The sequence below is a fragment of the Mastigoproctus giganteus genome, chromosome 4 (genome assembly GCF_048544385.1).
Source record: "Mastigoproctus giganteus isolate SK-2022 chromosome 4, ASM4854438v1, whole genome shotgun sequence".
NCBI lineage: Eukaryota > Metazoa > Arthropoda > Arachnida > Uropygi > Thelyphonidae > Mastigoproctus > Mastigoproctus giganteus.
The window spans coordinates 176,782,895-176,804,607 of NC_143578.1; the positions used below are offsets into that span (position 1 = coordinate 176,782,895).

General features: G+C 36.7%; 2 protein-coding genes across 3 annotated transcripts in view; one reads left to right on the forward strand and one right to left on the reverse strand.

Annotated features, from left to right (window-relative positions):
* Positions 1–7,455, forward strand: part of LOC150087216 (R3H domain-containing protein 4-like) — a 92,341-nt gene extending 84,886 nt beyond the window's left edge. The window contains exons 6-7 of the mRNA XM_090371890.1: positions 2,568–2,709; positions 7,215–7,455. Of these exons, the coding sequence (XP_090228016.1) occupies positions 2,568–2,709; positions 7,215–7,330 (258 nt within the window). The 3' untranslated portion in view covers positions 7,331–7,455. The remainder of the gene's footprint in view (positions 1–2,567; positions 2,710–7,214) is intronic.
* The window catches only part of LOC150087217 (transcription elongation factor A N-terminal and central domain-containing protein 2-like), a 43,627-nt gene continuing 29,104 nt past the window's right edge, over positions 7,191–21,713 (reverse strand). Inside the window, exons 4-5 of one of the 2 annotated variants that reach the window (XM_090371892.1) lie at positions 18,286–18,470; positions 7,191–7,300 (exon numbers count right to left, since the gene is read on the reverse strand). In XM_090371892.1, coding sequence (XP_090228018.1) covers positions 7,297–7,300; positions 18,286–18,470 — 189 coding nt within the window. In that variant the 3' untranslated portion in view covers positions 7,191–7,296. The remainder of the gene's footprint in view (positions 7,301–18,285; positions 18,471–21,713) is intronic. The other variant, XM_090371893.1, reaches the window with a different exon arrangement.

The window sequence follows — 21,713 nt, forward strand, 5'->3', positions numbered from 1 at the left end:
GATGTGTAATGGTCCTGGCTTGGGGAACTGATGAGTGCAAAAGAAAGCTTGAAATATAAATTATTCCATGCCATTTTAACAATTCCTCACAGCAGTGCTGAGTGAGAGGATATTCAGCCTGGTTAAAAAGAAAACAAAAACTGAAGTTGATCTTCTCTTTTTGGTTACGGTAACGACTAAGCCTATTTATGAGCCATTGTTATGAACAAATTTTCGCACATCGGAAGTGGGCATAATCTGCAACAGTATCTTTCTTGAAGTGTAATAATCATTTTATGTTTAACAACAATCCAAACAAATCCTATGGCTGTATTTTAACCATATTCTTCTATCCCACATACACACCTGAAACTCCTGATACCTTGTTGCAGAAAATATTTTCTTTGAATTGTCTGCAGAAAATTCCAGAAATGTCTGTTAATTATCTCACAATTAGGAAAAATTTAAGTTAAACCTAATTATATGCACATGTTGATTTACATACATGACGAGATATTGATAATTTTGTTTTATTGCTGCATGCTTTCCTCCAGTCAGTAATGCTCTCTGGCTTTGTGACATTGATGCTTCATCTAGAATCAAACTAATCCCTGACACGGTTTTTATATTCACTTTCCAAATGGGTATAGAGTTTTTTAATTTTCAATAATTTATTAAAAATGTGTTTTTAATAAAGAGCATGGATTTTTCACAGTTACATTGAGAAGATATCGAAATTATAAGTGACATAAAATATTAATTTTGAATTATTTTTTGTTGATTTTTAAAATTTCTGTGCACAGGCGAATTTTGAATTTTCGTACACCTATTATCGGGTTAATATAAAAATGTGTATGTTAATGAAATTTAATTGCTAGAGTTTGAACTTTAAAAAATCTATGAAAAATAGCATAGGCAACCAATACACTGTTTTTAATTGCATTTATTATCGTTATGTATTTTAATATACAGTGACCATAAATCATATCCTCCAGGTTGGGACATAATTCATTACTCCCACAGTCTTATCCTGACAGTTACTTTGGTGCGGGGGGGAAGCTTTATTCTTAACTCTTCCTTCTGTTTCTACCTATGGAGCAGCTAGAGCATTAAAGATTAACATAACCGTTCCTTCTGTTCTTTCATTCATTGCTGAGTTTGATTAAAAATATTTTGTTACCACATACACTGTGAGCCACTTTATTAGGTACACCTACCTAGTAGCGTGTTGAGCCTCCTTTAGCCTTCAAAACAGCATGGATTGAACAAGATACTGAAAATGTTGTGCAGGAATGGAGTACTATGCAGACATGAGTGTGTTGCGCAGTTCCTTGAGATTTGACGGAGTTGTAGGCCTGCAGCGAACAGCCCTTTCCAGCTCATCCCAAAGATGTTCGATAGGATTGAGTGGGCCACTGCAGCAAAGAAAAGTCATTGTCATGTTCTTGGAACCATTCCATAGTGATTCATGCTTTGTGTACTGGCACATTATCCTGCTGGAAGTAACCATCTGACCGAGGATAAACTGTCAACATGAACAGATGCACTTGGTCAGCAACGATATGTGGCATTCAAGCATGAATCTATGGGTATCAATGGATCCAATGTGTGCCAAGACACAACACTGTCCCCCACCACCTTGCACAGTAGTCGTCAGACATGATGGGTCCATGGATTCATGTTGTTTTCGTCAAATTCTGAGCCTTCCATCAACATGATGCACCAGGAACTTTGACTCGTCAGACCAAGCAACTGTTTTCCAATCCTCTAATAGTCCAGTGCTGGCATTGCTGTGCCCACAGGAGGTGTGCTCTCTTGTTCTTCATTGATAACAAAGGTAAGCGATGTGGCCATCGGCTGTTGTAGCCCATTCGCAACAAAGTGCAACTAGTGGTCCATTGCGATATTTTATTCTGCACACCAAGGTTGTATGCTGACGTGATGTGCGACATTGTGGCCCATCTGTTTGCTTGCACAATTCTAGCCATCTTCCTCTGACCTCTCTCATCAACAAACAATTTTCTTCCAGAGGAGTGCCATTGAGAGGATGTTTTCTGTTCGTTGCACCGTTCTCAATACACCCTTGAAAGTGTGGTGCATGACAAGTTCAGGAGAACTGCCATTTCAGAGATGCTTTGTCCAGCACATCTTGCACTACCATGCCACGTTCAAAGTCTGTTAGATCACTCCTTTTCCCCATTCTTACTATGGGGAAAGTACTTAACTGATACTAGAAAGGTTGTTCTGCTGCATTTATATCCACAACTGTGGTCATGTGATTTGCAACGTTGTGGGACAAACCATTTGTGTGAACAGCAGGGGTGTACCTAATAAAGTGGCAGCACAGTTAAGTATTGTTTATGTTCCTATTACAGTGCTTGATTAAAAAAAAAAAGTAATCTAGAAATTATCTTGAACATTTTAAATAATTCAAATTATGTTATATTAATTAAACATTCTTAATTTCATACTTTTTCCTGCGTTTCAGTTTTAAAATGTCTAGGTGTATGTATCAATCACATAGTAACCAATTTACGAACTGTAAAATACAAGATTTAAGTTTTTACTTAAGTTTTTCCTCTTTTTAGGGTACTCTGGCTCAGTTAGAGGAACAGCTGTTTACCTTCTTTCAGAGAGAGCCTCGTGCAGTACACAGATTCCAACTGAGTAACAGCTTTGAACGCCTTATCTTGCATGCTCTTTGCCAGTACATGGATCTTATATCCTTGAGTACGTTAAAAAAAAAAGAAACTCATCAGTTGTTCATATATTAATATGTTCACTTCCTTTGTGCATATAAATGTAAAATGTCACTAGGAGTGATGTGCTGTAATGAGTGTGTTCAGAATGCATACATGCAGTTAACCAATGAGTTCCATAAATTCAAAGGCACACGAAATTGCCAAATTACTCAGTGTTGGCACACTGACTAAATGTTTGCAATAATGCTTGGCTTTTATTCATAGACTTGCCACATATTGTTTTTTGCTTGTGTTGACATTAGTTTATATAGATGATTAACTTTTTATAAAATTATGATTTTCAGCTCAGCATAAAAGTGTTTACTTTTAGTAACTAATTTTTTAATCATTAAGTACAAATTTCTGGAATGCTGGGGTTGTCAGAATGGGTTCCCCCCCTTTTTTTCTTCTCCATTCTGAAAAGCACATCACATTGAACAAGTTCTCACATTCAGGTGGCAGCGAACATGTTGATGTAGTTTTGTGAAAGTTGAGTCACTGATCTAAGAAATGATCTAGTAAGCTTTCACCATGGAATCCATCCAAAAAGCAGTAGCATAACTTGGGTATGGCAGATGTAGTGCTGGCAGCATATAGATTGAAAGAAAAGTATTTTTAAAATAAGAAAATACCTGAATATGAACTTAATTAATTTTAGAGATATGACAACAATTGTCATTATCTACAATTATTATGAAAGTCTCTCTAGCTTGAATAGAAAAGCTTCTGCATAATAATTATTACTTTATTTTATAATTCATTTACAGAGGCAAGCAAATACAAGTGTCCTTTACCAGAAATTTTGTTTTCTTATTGATTAGTCCAATTGGGGGTGGGGGGACTTACCATGCTGAACAAAGCTCTTTTAAATTAACTAAATGACTTACCTAATCAGCATGCTACAAAAAGTACAAGAATATGCTAGAATTGATCATCCCCTATGGTCCAGGAGGATACAGTACAAGATCCCTTAGCAGGGAATAATCATAGCAAGTTATTTTAATAGGAATCAGTTCCCCCCCCCTCCCCATTATTGTAACAGTAGTCTTTAGCAATTTCACAATTAGTGTTTTGATGTCACATGGAATTATTCTTTCTTTGAAAATATAGTTTGTTTTTAATCTTTACGGAATTGCCAAACTCTTTAAAATCATTAACTAACATGGTCCCGAACTTCTTGTAATGGAGTTGGTTCATTCATTTAAATGTCAGGAGTAGCATGCAAAAAATCTTGAACTTTTTAAAGCCGTAGTGTTTACCATATTTAAAAAAAAAAAAAAAAAATTCATAGTGATTTGTGGCCCTGGAGCCAAGTGATTTAAGTACATCCTTCAAAGGTCCTTTGTTCAGAAATATTTTTCTGATGTGGAAGAGCAAAAACAACACAACTGAACAGTCAATGAGGTGATGGTTGAAACAGTTTCAAGAAACCAACTGTGTGCTGCACCAGAAAGTAGCAAGTAGACCTAGTGTATGCATATGAAGTGTCAGAGATTTAGGAAATGTTTACCCGAATTCCTACAAAATCTATCCACCAGAGAGCCCGCAGCTGCAAATACTGCTAACAGCATTGCATGGGGTCATTCGCAAGAGATTGAACTTTATGCTTACAAAGTGCAAATCATCCACAATGAGAGGATTTTTGCTGTTTACATTCTCAACTGTATAGACTAAGATGAGCACTTAATGAAAAATGTCACTTTCAGCGATGAAGCAACATTCCACCTGGCTAACGCTATCAGACACAACTGTTGCATATGGGGATCTGAAAATCCCCACTGAGTTTGTGAACATGAGCATGATAGTCCCAAGATAAACATGCAGTGCACACTGTCCCTCAGCCACGTAATTGTGCCATTTTTCTTCCATAAAAATACTGTGAACTCTGCAGATTACCCAGATATGCTCGAATTGTATGCAGCCACATGTGTTCTACAGCAAGATGGAGCACCACCACATTGTAGTGTGCATGTGTGCAATTTTCTCAATAAAAATTTTCCTAACTGATCGATTAGTCAGGATGGTCCCATTCCATGGTCTCCTTGGATTTCTTTGTATGGGTTTACGTAAAGGACAAGGTGTATACAAAAATGTTAATTTCACACAGTTAGAATAGCATATTGAACAGGTAATGACTTCCACTTCTCAAGAGATGCTTCAAAAACTTAATGAAATCAGCTACCATCTTGCCATTCTACATGCTACCAAAGTTGCTCGTGTGGTTGTGTGATAAGTAATTCTTTGAGTTGCTTTATTAAATGCAGCAAATAGTTTTATGGTTAAAATTTTATTACAATAAAATTTTAACCAGGCTTCATAATGAGGTGAATATTTTATGTATGTAGAATTACATGTTCTATTGAGTATGCATGCATATATCATGTTATTGAAGGTTAAACATGTCCAACCAGTAACAACTCTCTTCATGTAATTGTTGAAAATCGGGGGCCTTACCAACCCTTGTCCATTTCAGACTTAAGTTGATTAAACTACATTAACTGATACTTTTAGAGAGTATTATTGCATCATGAAGAGCACAAGGTTTTTTTAATAAATTAAAAAGTACATAATTTTTTATTCTGTTTTGACTTGCTCTGACGTCGGATAATCATGTCAAAATAAAATTAATATTTAAAAGCATTTATGTATAAAGTTTATATTTACACAGATTTTCTAATTTCCATGATAAACTCATTCCACAGGAATGACACTCTGTCAGGGTTGCTTCCTACTATAGTCTAATAATGATCAATTATTATCATGTTGCCTGATCTTGTACTGATCAATCCAACCTTCAGCTTCCCCTACACATCACTTGAAACTATTATGACTTATGGCAATTATTATCAACATAATAATATTGCTAGGAGAAACTATCATTGTTTAAACAAAACACATGGACTAATGTTAGTAGTGCCCCAGGGTTCGGTGCTGGGCATGTTGTTTTGTGTATTTGTCAATGATATCGATGAAGGTATATCAGGCTTAATGTCCAAGTTTGCAGATGATACAAAGGTTGGCAGTGTTATTAATGACAGTAAAGACAGTATACTACTACAATAGGATCTGGAAAAGTTAAGCAGATGGGCTGAGAAGTGGCAACTGAAGTTTAACATTCACAAATGCAAACTACTCCGTATGGGGAGCAGTAACCCAAGAGAAATGTACCAACTGTGAGATACTAGTCAGGGAAGTGGAAAACGAAAAAAACCTGGGGGGGGGGTAATTATGCAGTCAGATATGAAGTTCTCTGAGACAGACTGCCAGAGCAGGTCCTGGAGTTTTGTCAATGATAGGAATATATAAGAATTTTGCCAGCAGAGACAAGGTGATTATCCCTTCATGTAAAGCAATGGTCAGGCCACACCTTGAGTACTGTATACAGGTCTGGAGGCCTCATTTTAGGAAGGATGTAGAGGTGCAACAAGATTGGTGAGAGGAACAAAGGGGTGCGCTTATGAAGAAAGGCTTAAGTTCTGCAAGTTGCAGCATCTGGAGACTAGGCACCTGTGAGGTGATCTGATCAAGGTGTATAAGGCCTTGAATGGTTTGAGCAGGTTCTCTGCTAACGGGATACTTCCACTTGCTCAGATTAAGAACATGAGAGGGTATAGATTCAAATTGAGGACAGTTGTAGAATAGATGTGCAGAAGTTTGCTTTTAGCCAGTGGGTAGTTGATTGTTGGAACAGACTTCCATATGTTGTTGTGTAAGTTGATAGCTTAAATAAATTTAAGGCTCAACTAGACAAATATTTGGAGTGACTGGATGGGTGAAACGGGAAGGGGTTTTTTTTGCTGATGCTGTATAAGCTTGCTTTCTTGTATCATATGCCTCTGCTAATGCTAAAACATAGCAATATATAATTTGTCAAAAATCATGGAAGCTGCCAGGGCCAGACTGACAGGTTTTAGTAGTAGCACTGATTGTTACCCATTCATTTGCACTAGTCTGCTGATGGTTCTTGATGCGTCAGTTTTTTGGGGTAAGTTCCTTTTGTTAAATGAGGTGGCAGTGCCTCTGTTATCTATATAAAAAACTTGCCTAATAAATATTCTCCCTTAATTCCAGATGCTAACAAAAGTTAGCATCTGGAATTAGGGGAGAAATCCTCTAAATGAACAGCACTTAGCAAAATGTGCTATCCAGCTATATAAATGAATTTCTGCACCAGAAAATTTTTGTCCCCAGACCATGAAATGGCCTTGAGACAAAAAAAAAAAAAAACCAATTTGGGAATATATCACATTTGGTTGTGTGTTACCATTAAGGGAGGGATTAAAGAAAAGAGTGAAACTTGCCTTTAAATCCAAACATGTCTCCACGTAGTAGCCATTTTAAAAAGAATTAAAATAATCTTTAATATGTCAATAAAAAAAAAAATACAGAATTAAAACTTCAATATTGAAATTTTTCTTCTTTTTCCTCTAAATTACACTTTCATTATACAAAGCAATTCTGTAATGGAACTGTTGTTTACTCTCGTTTCACTAGGCTATGACCACAATGGGTTGCGTTGGACCAAAGTACGCAATCAGTATCACAAGTTCCGTCCACCTGTTGTACTCTTATCTTCTTACCTGGAACAGAAAACACGTCATCATATTTAGTGTTGATGGCTGCATACATCAAGATTTGTCATTAATTCAGAGCTTCCTCTCTGTTAGTGTCATTTAAATTCTGTTATGCAACTGAATGTTTTTCTTTTATATGATCAGTAATATCTTTCCAGAACCACTGTATATTTTGTAAATTTTTAGACCATATATACACTTTTGTGAATGTTAACTATACTCAATGGTGCTTATGGCCATGATAATGTATAGTATATATATATAAATAAATATTGAAATGTTTAGAGGTACTAAATCTTTTTATCACAGTGAAATATTCTTATATGAGTGTATTGGCTCATTATAAATAATGAGCAATAGATAACTAAATCCCAGGCTATCTACAAACTGAAAGGAAACGTAAATATGACAAAAAAAGTATATTATAGCATGAGAGGATTTGGCATAAAATTTATCTATCTCTTTTAAAACAAGTTAATACAGTGCCTTTGATTTTTTTTTCTTTGTAAAAAGAAGTGAAAAGTAAAATACAGTTTATCAATTAATTACTAAGATTTGGTTTATTATATTTATTACTTTTTTTTTAGGTCTCTGTCTGTATGCAGCAGACTCTCGATTTACCGGGACACTTCAAGACTCCAAATAAAAAAATGATTAGTTTTAGTGCATAGTGTCAATTGTTTGTTTCGTTATTTATGTCAGGGATGTCAATTTTTTTTATACTAAATGTTTTTGTTTAGAAATTGCAAAAATAATGGATAAATGCAAAAGAGTTGCGCTTTCAGTTAAACAAAGACTTGAAAAGTTTGAAAATGGTGCATCCGTTAAATCTCTAATGAACCATTATCATGTTGGTGACCAAACCATATGCAACATCGTAAAAAATAAAGGGAAGCTATTAGATTTAAAATTGGCATCGTATTGGAAATGCAAGTAGTGCGTGAAGTTTTTTTTTTTTTTTTTTTTTATGTAGGTTGCTGAACATTTTTCTATACAGTAAGTCCTCGACTTATGCAACTATGGATTTACATAAAAAAAATTTTCACTCAATTTTTTTTTAGGAAAGTAAAAATTAAAACAAGTAATCAATAACGACAATCATGGCATGCACAAATGAGATACGAAGTAAAAAGCAAAAAATAGGAAAGAAGAGAAGATTATAATATATTTATAGGTTTTTTTTTTTATATAACAAGATTTGTGAGGGGGGATGCACACGTCAACATAACGTAAAAACTAACACACAATTAAAATGTGAGCTCACACAGAGTGATAGTGAGTTTTTGCCTAAACCCTGTGAAGTTCCTTACAGAAAATTATTTTTACTGTTATCATGGTGAAAGATAGTAATCTTGGTAGACTAGTAAATCTACCAAGAAAAGGAAAGCGATCGATTTGGATCAAAAAATTAAACTGATAAGGATGTATGGTCAAACACTAACAAGTATCGCGCTGAATTCAGCATTGTCAATAATAATATAGTAGCGATATGTTATTAGTCATTCCCGAGTTACGCAATAAAATACATAAGTCCTTACGAAGTAACGAAGTAAGGACTTACGTATTTTTGGATTAACCCAGATTTGTTTTTTACCATCTATCCCGGAAAATCGAGAGTCTACTGTATCTGTGTGTGTGTATATATATACGCACACAGGGTGTCTCAGAAATACACGGCATAACTTCAGGAATGAGTTCCTCATATGTAGACGATAGAAATATTTTATATCAACATGGTTCCGGAAATGCTTAGTTCCCGAGTTATTAACCGGAATGTCTTATCTCCCGCAGTTGATTTCCTTCATCACAAGCTACTGACAGAATCTGGTGGTCTTCCATTCTGACCATGTACTCAAATCAGGAGCAAGCGGATATGCACTTTATGTACGGTTTGGCGGACGGCAATGTGCTGGAGGCTCGTCGTTTGTACCACGAAAGGTTCCCAGAACGATGTCCAGACAGGAAAAATTTTGAAGGTATCCATCACCGCTTGTTAGTTGTTTATTTGGTTGTTAGGAGCATTATCAACCAAGGCCATATTGCTCTGGGGATATGCGGTGGTCATTCCAAACTTTCTATATCCTCTGTATTTGGTGGGCACGGCCTCGAAACCCGTCTAATCAAGAAGCATGTGCTATGCACTGCTGCTCCTGGCTACAGAGGTGCCATCCATTGCTGCCTTTGTGAACATAGGACCTTTACACCTCATGATGCCGACAGAGGACGACCACGATCTACGACTCTTGCAGTAGAGGAGAGGATTTTGGATGTTGTGCATGCCACTTCTGGAATCAGCACATGCAGAATAGCAATGCAACTGGCTGTTCAACATTCAACTATTTGGAGAGTGTTGTGAGAACACCAACTGTATCCTTACCACAGGCCTTGTCACCAGCATATTAACATGCCAGGAATTTGGGATCATCTTCGAGTCCATGAGACATCGATGTGAGGCCTGTATTCAGGCAGAAAGTGGACATTTTGAACAATTACTATAAGGTGATGTGAACAGTTAAGTGTCATAGACAGACCTTCAAAACTCGGAAACCAAGCATTTCCAGAACTATATTGATATAAAATATTTTTGTCTACATCTGAGGAACTCGTTCCTGAAGTTATGCTGTGTATTTTTGAGACACCCTGTGTGTGTGTGTATATATATTTCTTCACTAGCCTTACATAACAGTACTGCATTAAATCTATGAATTTCTTTTTTCCATGCAGTAGAGAAGAAAAGAAATAATTGTATGATTTCTATTTGTCCAATTCTAATGAAATTTGGAAAAGCTCAACAAACACCTCCACCTGTTTCTTTTTGTTATCCAACTTAAGACTGCTATGGACTGGAGCCACCCCCAGTTAATCTGCAACCTAGGAAAACCATCCCCACACTATGAAGAGTGACAGTATAGTGCTTTCAGCCACTATTATAATGGACTATACGTGGTTGGAAAAGTCCAGTTTTGAATCCTGTTATGGATACAGAAATTTTAGAGGCCACTTCAGTTGGAGTTTACCCAATACATGTCATTACAGACTGCAATAAATCCTGATTGGAAGAGTCAACTATATTTATATGCCCATAATTCCTCCCCCTCCCCTGCTTAATTCAATCACATAGCATTTGACTGTTGAAAATGTATTAAGACCTTCCTGTTAGAATAAAGCCTTAGAAAGGTATAGCAAATTATTGATCAATTAACATTAATTGGTGTCAGAGCTGTGGGAGGGATACCTCTGTACATGAGTTCAAGTGCAATACATAATACTGGATGCACTGTCTTAAATACCTACCTCGTGCACTAAAAAAAAAAATAAGAAAGCAAAAATATGGATGTACTGCTTATTTGCAAACTTTTATCTTTTATATCTGCAGCTGGACATTTCTTCTCATGCTATGACCAAGCCAGTGTTTTTGTTTCTTCCTCCAGCTAGCTGCAACCTATATAGCATTTTGTTTACTGTTGATATTTATTAAAATGTTACTGCATGAAAAGTTAGACTCTACTTCCAAAAGTAAAAAAATGTTTCCTGGCAATGCATATGATTCACTCAAATATCAAGATCATGTGATTTTAGACAGAAGTAAAATAGATAAATAGAAACAATACTAATACCATTTATTTGCTTAGCGGAAATGAAAAGTGGGCAATGAAGCACATTCCCTTACCCACAACAAAAATTACGTGCCTGCTTAATCCAGATTAAGTAGGACAGGTAGTTTTTGATTCTTGTTCAAGATTCTTTCTGGGTTTGGGCCCTTTGCTAATGAACGTAATCTGCAAGGCAATAGGCAATAGTTGCCTAATAAGTGAATAGGCTCCCTTTAGCCCTCAAAGCAGTCTGGATACGTCACAGTATGGACTCAATAAGGTGTCAAATACATGTTGCAAATTGGATGGTGGATCTCTACTCTGAATAACTTGCTCCTGAAACCAATTTTGTACCAGTCTGGTCTTGTGTGTGATGTATTATCCTGTTGGAAAAAAATAATTTGCAGCTGGCTATATATCACAGCCATTGAAAGGAAAAACCCAGGTGGAAACAATCTCCTGATAATATGACATCCATTGCTATGAAAGGCCCCAATGTGCACCTCAATCCCCCACACAATTTCACCAGTCTGCTCCATGGATTCCTGGTTTTGTCATGTTCTATCCCTCCCATCAGTGTGAAACAGCAAGAACTTAGGTTCAGACTAAGAAGTGCTTTTCGAATCCATCAATGTTGTGTTGTTCTGGAGCCCACTGTAACTCTGCTTTTTTATTATTGGCTGGCAGGAGCAAAATCCAGTTCGACTGCAATATCCCCCATTGATTACAAAGTACAATGAGTTACACATTCCAAAATGCTTCTTTGGTTACCACTGTTGGACTGGGTTATTTGATTGACTGTAGCCTTTATTACCTTGTTAGCCTTGTGCATTGACAAGCTGTTTCCGACTACAGAATCACTGTTGAGTGAATGTTATTTGGCTATTGAATGAAAGCAAGCAAGCATCAGCAAAAAAAAAAAAAAAAAATCCCTTCCCATTTCACTGATCCATTCATTCCAAATATTTGTCTAGTTCTGCCACGAATTTATTTAAGCTGTCAACTTCTACAATGACAGATCGCAGTTTGTTCCAGCAATCAACTAACCGCTGGTTAAAGGCAAACTGTCTTTCCTCAATTTCAATTTATGTCCCTTCATGTGCAGTATATGAGCAAGAGGAAGAATCCCATCAGCATTAAGCCTGCTCAATCCATTGAAGGCCTTCTACACTTCAAACATATTGCCTCGCAGGTGCCTAGTCTCCAAAAGCTGTAATTTGCAGAACTTAAGCATTTTTTCATAAGGGCACCCCTTTGTTGAGGCTTCCAGACATGTATGCAGTACTCACGGTGTGGCCTGACCACTGCCTTATACAGGGGGATAATCACCTCCTTATCCCTACTTGCAAAATTCCTATGTATCATTGGCAAGACTCCATTACCTACTCTGGCAGCCTGTCTTCACTGCTCACAAAACTTCACATCTGACTGCACAATTACCCCAAGGTCTCTTTCATCCTCCACTACTCTGAGTGTAACACCACATAGTTGGTACATTTCAAAAACATGTTGCATCTCTACTCTGAATAGCTTGCTCCTGAAACCAGTTTTGTACCATTATGGTCTTGTGACATGGTGTATTATCCTGTTGGAAGAACCCATTTGCAGCTGGCTATATCACAGCCATTGAAGGGAGAAACCCAGGTGGAAACAATCTCCTGATAATATATGACATCTATTGCTATGAAAGGCCCCAATGTGCAACTCAAATGCCCACACAATTTCACCAGCCTGCTCCATGGATTCCTGGTTTTGTCATATTCTATCCCCCCATCAGTGTGAAGCAGCAGGAACTTAGATAAAGTACTGCATATGGGTTACTGCTACCAATATGCAGTACCTTGCATTTGTCAATGTTAAACTTCAGTTGCCACTTCACAGCCCATCTACCCAACTTTTCCAGATCCTGTTGCAGCAGCATACTGTCATTACTGTTATTAACAACTCTGCCAATCTTTGTATCAGCTGCAAACTTTGACATTAAGCTTGATATACCTTCATCAATATCATTGATAAATATACAAACCAACAATGGACCCAACACTGAACGACACCACTAATAACATTAGTCCACGTAGAGCACTACCCAATGACCACCACTCTGTCTTCTTCCACTCAACCATCCCTTTATCCATTGTAGCAACTTGCCCTTAATGCCATACTGCTCCAATTTGTACAGTAGTCTTCCATGTGCAACAGTATCAAAAGCTTTCCTGAAATCCAAGTATATGATATCAAAATTATTTTTTGCATCCAGTTCCTTTGTGACCACATCATAGTATCCAATCATATTGGTCAGAATACTTCCCCTTGACAAACCCATGCTGTGTCTGAATTATTGCTGCAGTCTTGTCTAAATGATCCTACAATGCTTCTTTAACCAGTGACTCCATTATTTTTCCTGAAACAGAAGTCAAACTAACAGCTCTGTAATTACTTGTCACCCTTTGATCCCAGTTTGTGAATTGGAGATACTAATACATTTGCACATCTCCAGTCCGTGGGAACTTTCTCCGAATCGAAGGATGCTCTCATAATTATGGCTAAGGGTTTGCTTACTTCCTTTGCTGCCTCCTTTAATATAACTGGATAGATCCCATCCACCCCAGGTGCCTTTGTTTAATTTCAACAATTTCTCCTCCACTGTGCTCTCAGTTATTACAAAATCATTTAACTTCCTGTTAGAGTTTGATAAACATCTGGCCCTCTCCTCCTTGATTATCTCCTCGTGTGAATGTAGATGCAAAATACTCATTTAGTTCAGCAGCATTCTGAGAATGATCATCTACAGTCAAGCCACTGATATCAAAGGACCAATCTGATTCATCCCCTTCCTTTTAGAGTTTATATAAATAAAGAAGTCTTTGCTGTTTTTCTTTGCATCCTTTGCCTTCACTTGCCTAACCTCCTTTGTGACTTGATTACAGACTAGCTTGTATCTACCATAGACTTCTGTGTCACCTGACAATTTGTGCATCCCATGCATTTTTCTTCTCTGCCACAAGTCTTGTTAGTTCATCTGACATCCATTTGGGCCTGAACTTAGAGCAGTATTTCTTAGTTGGAACAAAAAGCCTAGTAGCTTCTAAGATTACTTCCTTGAATGCTTTCCATTTAGAATTTGTTGTTGGTAACATCATCAGGGGCTTAGAGGGGAACAGGTATCCTGTGTGTTACCAGACACTGTCTAAAACACTGATAGATCCAATTTAGGAGAAGTCCGGTTGGCCTGCCTCCCTAAAATCCACTCATGCACACCTTCTCAATGGTAATGAACGTGTAGAGTGGTTCTCTTCAAGGTGCCTGGTCACCATGAAGAGGAAAAGACCAAACCCTCCAGCATATGACAACTCGACAAAACAAATGGCCCTCAGTCCCTAGCGGCTTTCACTACCCCTCTTACGGCAGCGAGAGGATCAGAGTAGAAGCAGAGGGCGCTAAGAATCTTCGGGTACGACCAAGCTGCCATGCATGGAAACTCAACTTGGCCTGTTACAACGTAAGATCACTCATCGGTGAAGACAGGATATTAGAGCTGGAGAAGGAATGAGAAAATGTGAATTGGAATATCATCGGTTTGGCTGAAACAAGAAGAAGAAATGAATCACTTATAAGTTTATCAAGTGGAAATCTGCTGTACACCAATGGAAGCAGTGAAAGGAGAAAAGGTGGAGTTGGGTTTCTGGTCCATAAAGATTTAAAAAACAACATTTTGGAATTCAAAAGTACATCACCAAGGGTGTCAAGACTAATTCTCAAGATTTCTAAGAGGTACAAGCTAAAGGTTTTTATGATTTATGCACCAACATCGAGCCATGATGATGAAGAGGTTGAAAAAATGTCAACCGAAATTGAGTGTCTTCTAAATGAGCAGAAAACCCACTACACTATTATTATGGGGGACTTCAATGCTAAGGTTGTAAAAAGACAAAACAGTACAGAAAGGGGAACTATAGGAAATTTTGGAATTGGTGAAAGAAGCAAAAGACTTGTGGAATTTGCAGAATCTCAAGGATTTCAGTAATGAACACTTTTTTCAAGAAAAGGGTGAACAGAAAGTGGACATGGAAAAGTCCAAATGGATTAACAACTAATGAAATCAACTTCATCCTCATTAACAGAAGATATATTGTGAATGATGTTACCGTCCTGAATAAGGTAAATGTTGGAAGTGATCACAGAATGGTAAGATATACACTTGATATAGATTTAGGAAAGGAAAAAACTGACTCAGGTAAATAATACAAAGTCTGAGATAACAGAAGAGGAGAAAACGCAGTATGTACTGGAACTTAAGAACAAGTTTGAGCTTCTGCAGACTGCTCAGGACCAAGATATCGACGAGGAATATTACAACTTTCTGAAAGTGATAAAGCCCAAGAAACCTATAGGGAAAAAGAAATTAGTCAAGAAACACTTCTTATGATGAACCGAAGGTGACAAACGAAGAGTAAGATAAACACTGAAAAGGAGAAAATTGAGTATACTGATTTATGCAAAGCCATTAGAAAGAGACTCAGACAGGACATAAGAAGATTCAAAACAAGAAAAGTAGAACAAGCATTAAGGGAAAACAAAGGACTTAAATCAGCAGCCATGAGCAGTAACACAGAAACTGAAGAATACCGATGGTGCACTTATAAACAGCAGAGAAGGCATAACTCATAGCAGAAGACTACAAGGAGCGAGGGAATGATGCCAGCAGTGGGGAAGATGGATTGGAAATTAGCAACACATACGACATACCAGATATTCTTCCTGATGAGGTAGAACATGCATGGAAGAAAATGAAGAATCAGAAAGCCCCGGGGGAAGATGAAGTTACCGTAGAGTTGTTAAAATTGGAAGGAAGAGACATAACACAAAAACTGGCAAGGCTCTTCACAAAGTGAATTAGAAAAGGTGTACCGCCTAAGCAGTGGAATAATGCAATCATAGTTTTGCTGCATAAGAAAGGAGATAAATCAGAAATTGGAAATTATAGACCAATTAGCTTGTTATATCACATCTACAAGTAGTTCACAAGGGTCATTACTAACAGATTAGAAAGAATACTTGATGAGAATCAACCGAAAGAGCAAGCTGACTTTAGGACAGGATTCTCAACTATGGATCACCTTCATGTAATATCACAGCTAATGGAGAAAGCAAATGAATATAAAACACCATTATGCCTGGCATTTGACTCCATACAGCATAAGGCAATGTTTTGGGCACTGGAAAGACAAGGCATAGATACCCCATATATTATGATTTTGAAGAAAATATATGAGAACACTACCTCCTTTATTAGACTAGACAAAGACAGTAGCAAATTTAAAATCAAGAAAGGAGTTCGACAAGGAGACACTATCTCTGAAGCTGTTTACTGCTGCCCTTGAGGAAGCTTTCAGAAGTTTAGACTGGTTGCAGAAAGGAGTCAATGTGAACAGAGTACCTAAACCATTTATAATTTGCAGATGACATTGTGGTCATAAGCCATGATCCCAAAGAATTAGAGGAAAATCTTAATCAGTTATGCACAGTTAGTAAGGATTTTGGACTAAAGATGAATATGGTTAAAACAAAAGTAATGATGAACAAGTATGCCACAGAAAGGGAAATAATGACTAAAGGAGCAGTAATTGAAAAGGTGGAGTCATATAAATATCTGGGACAAGTCATCATCTGCAATAATGATAAATGGCTGGAAGTCAAGAGAAGAATAAATTTTGGATGGATAGCATTTAGGAAATATAGTCACATACTGAAGAGCAATATCCCAGTTTGTCTGAAACGTAAAATAATGAACCAATGTATACTCCCCACCATGACTTATGGAAGTGAAACTTGGGCACTCACCAAAAGAATGGAAGAGAAGCTGAGAACTACACAGCAAAGAATGGAACGAATTATATTGGGAATCAGACTGTTAGATAAGAAGAGAAACACATGGATTAGGCAGCAAACTCAAGTAAAGGACATTCTTATCAAAACTAAAGAGGTCTTGGGCAGGACACATAGCTCAAAGACATGACAGATGGACTAAGAAAATAACAGAATGGTACCCAAGAGGAGCTAGAAGAAAACCTGGAAGACAAAGGCGGAGATGGATAGATGAAATTCGTGAGTTTGTGGGTAGTAAATAGATGAACAGTGCTCAAAACAGAAGGAACTGGAAAGCTGCTGGAGAGGCCTTTATCCTGCAGTGGATTGAAAATGGCTGACGATGATGATGACCATCATCAGTTGGTCCTACTCTATAGAACCTAAAAAAATCAGACTGTAGTCACCATTATGAAAACAAAAATCCTGCTCTTTACCCCTGATGGTAGTTACATCTTTAAGTAAATCTCAGATCAGTACATTGTGATCACTGCCACCTAGTGGTTCATTTATCTGTAAATTCTTAATAAGCATGCTGATAATCAGATCACGAGCGTTACTCCCTCTTGTTGCCTCTCTAATACATGTTGCTGTAGAAAACAATCCAATAAATCCACAAGCCTTGCTAGAGTGCAAGTGACCAACCCACAAGTTCCTGTCTATATCTGGGAAATTAAAATCCCCCATTATAAGACACTCTGATTTACTGGCCCACTATTTGTCTGTGTAACTGTTCATTGTACTGATCAGAGTCAGTCTATAACAAATTTTTGCTTTCCCAGTGCTTATATCACACTAAACTGACTCAACATTGCACTGTCCATCTATGTTAACTGGATGCACTTCCTTAAGATTTTGTGTTTCTTAACTAACAGCATAATGCCTCCTCCCTTCCTATCAGAGGATAGGAAGGGAGGAGGCATTATGATGTCTTAACCAGCACTTCAAATTCATCAAATTTGTTTATTTTACTTCTAGCATTGGTGTACATGCAAGTATACATGCACCTGTTCTTACTCTAACACAGTCCATGTATTTACTTGTTTCATGACCTCCCAGCAGTTCCTGAAATCCCCAGCAACTGGCTTTCTGGGCTTCTGCTCATTCCAATAGAAGCAGTGCAAGAATCATTTCCACCCCTGCCTGCGGCTACTGTTGACCTATTAGTCTGTGAATCCACCCCAAGCTAGCAAGTCTTCCAACCCACCTAACATTGCCTCGATAGCATCAGCAAATATTCTTGCACCCTTTCTATTTACATGCATCTCATCCCTGTACAAGCAATCTCTCCTGTTAACAAGCACAGACCCCATGAGCCCTGCACAATCTCTCCAGGGCCAAATTGATTGACAAGGCTCTCATCAAAAATATTTCATTATTAATAACATATAGGTGCAAATGTCAACTGCTATAATTAACAGTATTAAAACAATGGTACTGTACATACCATATAAAATAAAGATAAAAAACATTATTTCAGATTATAAAATATGTTGCTGACAATAGAAATAAAAAAATAATGTGTTTTCTCACCTTTTACACTGAATTACAAGGTCAAGCGGACTAACTGTCCCTTCCGAAATGTTGGCTCTCATATGATCATTGTTCTTAAGAGTAAAGACAACTTTCCTTACTGTTTTTTTGTATGATGACGTTATTAACCGGCCACAGGTGTAAAAGATTTCCCTCTCTAGCAGCTCACACAGTTTACTGTTCTCCTGTAGAGAAGGGGAAAAAAAGCTATTAATATAAGGAAAGGGGGGTAAACAGTTTTATGCAGTACCCTGTTATAACACACCTCTTCATACCCTTGTTTCAGATACATGGTAGATATAATCATGTCTCCCAAAACGAATTGTAAAAAAATGTAGTTTTATAAGAACATTGCAACAAGTACAATGCAATTTGAGAAATAGGTCACATGTTAAATTTGTGTCTGCAATTCTGCCCAGACACATTAGGAGGGAGTACATAATAACAACCTTGTCAATCAATTCAGCCCTGAAGAGATTGTGCAAGGCTTGTGGGGCAGAAGCATGATCTGTGTTTGTTAACATGAGAGACTGCTTCTATAGGGATGGGATACACCTAAAGAGAAAAAGTGCAAGAATATTTCCTGATGCTATCGAGGCAATGTTAAGTGGGTCAGAAAACTGCTAGCTTGGAGGGGATTCACAGAAACAACACTCACAGGCAGAAGTGAAAGTGACTTGCACTGCTGTGGGACCAGGGCTCCCACTCACAAATTTTAAAAAAACTTAGATTTGCAACTTAAATAAACCCAAAAAAAACCTAGTTTTCATCATATAGTATAGCAACACAAATAAGATAAAACTTACCATGCAAAAATATCTTTTATTTAATTGTAATCAGAATTTTCATCCCATTCAGTTCCCTCCACATTTATTTTTTGAAGTTCTTTCATTTTTTTCAAACGTTCTTCCTATCTTTTATGACAAGTTCCTTGTATGACTTCTTTTACCAATTCTGATTTAGGTTTCCATGTATAGCAATTTTGATTAGATCTATTTATCGCCTGTTTTGCCATTAGTCAATTTTTCACAGTTTCTGGTTTAAGGGAGTTCGTGGCTTTTGATTTTATATGGTTTACTTGGGAGAAGATTCTTTCTACGCTTGCCGAAGAGTGAGGTAAAATAGTTAGACTGGTCATAAAGTTAGATAAAATCTCATATTTAGAATTATTAAAGCCATCTTTTACATTACGTAACAGATACCAAAACTCAGGGATGGTTTTGTAAGAGAAATCTAAATCTTGATTTAAATGAAATGATCTCCATTCATCATCTAGAAGATCTAGTTTGTCTTCAGAATGGAAAATTGAGGATGGCGAATTGGCACGATCATGTATCACTGCTGGGTCAAGAACATTGAGACTGGCGATAATTCCATCATCATTTAGAGGAAATATTTTTCTGATTTCTATACAAAGTTCAACAAGAAATTTTAAACAATCATTTTTAAACCTGCTCTCACTGTCACCAAGTGGTGTTGAATTTAATAAGGCCATACAATGGCCTCCCAAATATATTTTATTCAGAGGCTTATGATTTATTGCATTGCTTGGATCAATTTCAACCAGCTTGCATGAAGTAATGACTTCTTCTTTTATGAAAAAACTAAGAATATTTTTATACTCAATTGAAACCATTGAATGAAGTAAGTGCAATCTGAAATGCTCAGATTGAAATTCAATATTCAGGCAGTTTATTTTCTCCAGTACATATTCCTTTGGTGATCATAGTATTGTAAATATTCCCTGCACCATTGATTTTGTCAATTTTTGATTGAGACTGAAAATAAAGAACTAACGCATCCCACTGCTCAATAATAATTTTTATTACATTGCCACAGGATAACCAACGTGTTTGTGCTAATTTGGGGATTTTATGCTTAGCAGTATCTACAACATCTTGAATCATTTTGAACTCGTTTAATCTTTTACTACTACGGGAAAAATAACAAGAGATATCTTTTATAAATATTTCTAGATATGATGGTAGTACCTTGACTGAATGACTAGCACATAATGCAAAAGAATGGCAAACACATCCCATTATAAATACTGATGGTACATCCTTTTTTAGCAATGACTGGAACCCACTCTTAGTACCCATCATAGTGGCACAATTATCACTTCTAAAGCCAACGAGATTACTTATTTGAATGTTTTTTCTATGAAAAGATCTTTTACAGCTTGATAAAGCCCTTCTGAAGTACCATTTTCGACACAAACAGTGTCAAGTAACATATCTACAACATCAAGTTTTTGAATATCAAAATATCTAACAACAACAGCTAGAACTAGCGATAAAGATAAATCTGTACTTTCATCTATTATCTTTGAAAACTTGTTGTTTCTGCATATGTTAGAAATGTATATTTTTTCATGATAGGCTATGCCATCTTGTATAAGATAAGGGACTTTAGTCACCTTCATCTGAACTTGTTTTGCAATATTGCTATCATGAAATGCTTTCTTACATGCTTCTATAAGGTGATCACATTGCACAAATGGAATATTATGCTCAGAGATGAGTGCAGCAATTGTTAACTCTGCCTTTGCTACTTCTTCATTCTCCATAGGTTTACGTTTTTGAAGAACATGTCTAACGTTGAACTTGTCTTAGCAATATTTGCACTTTTTTTATGTTCAACTGTATTTTTATGCGCTAGTAACATCGATTTATTGGCATTCTTTAATTTCATTTCACAACAAATACAGTAAGATGCACCTTTTTCATTACTGTCTTCTTTCAACCAATCCTTTAATTCCGGATCTTTTAACCATTCATTTCTAAAATTTTGAGTATACCACCGTTTACTCATCTTTCTTTGTGGGGAAGAAGTTTCAGACATTGTGGGCAATTTGTGGGTATGACTAATTAGCAGTTATCTTATTTAAAATGTTCTATAAAATAAAAAATAAATCACTAATCCATTAACATAAAATAGAAATAGTCACTACAATTTAAATTTATTATATCACTGTACGTAGTTCAAAGTATTTTATTATTTTCTGCGGGCTCCAGGGTTCCCCCTATCCGCCGCTGAAGAGTAACTGTACATTATTTACAATTTGTGGTTTTACAAAACATCTTGATCCAGCATCTTCACAGGAATGATTACAAACATATTGTATAACCTTAACACTTGCAACTAAGTTATTACAATTTGTTGAAGGCACCAATTTCTATATTAACCTTCACAACTTATACAACTATACAGATAGATAGGACCTACCAGTTCGGTTACAATGAGGCCTGATATATATCTTACAATTTATACAATTTATGATTTACAATTTATACAATATAAGATTTACAATTTATGTACCTTTTTACAAGCCAAAGTCCCAGGACATCATCCACCCAACAGTGATCCTGGCACATCGACTTATATATTCTGAACGCTAATATTGCCTTCCGGCAATAAATACAAAT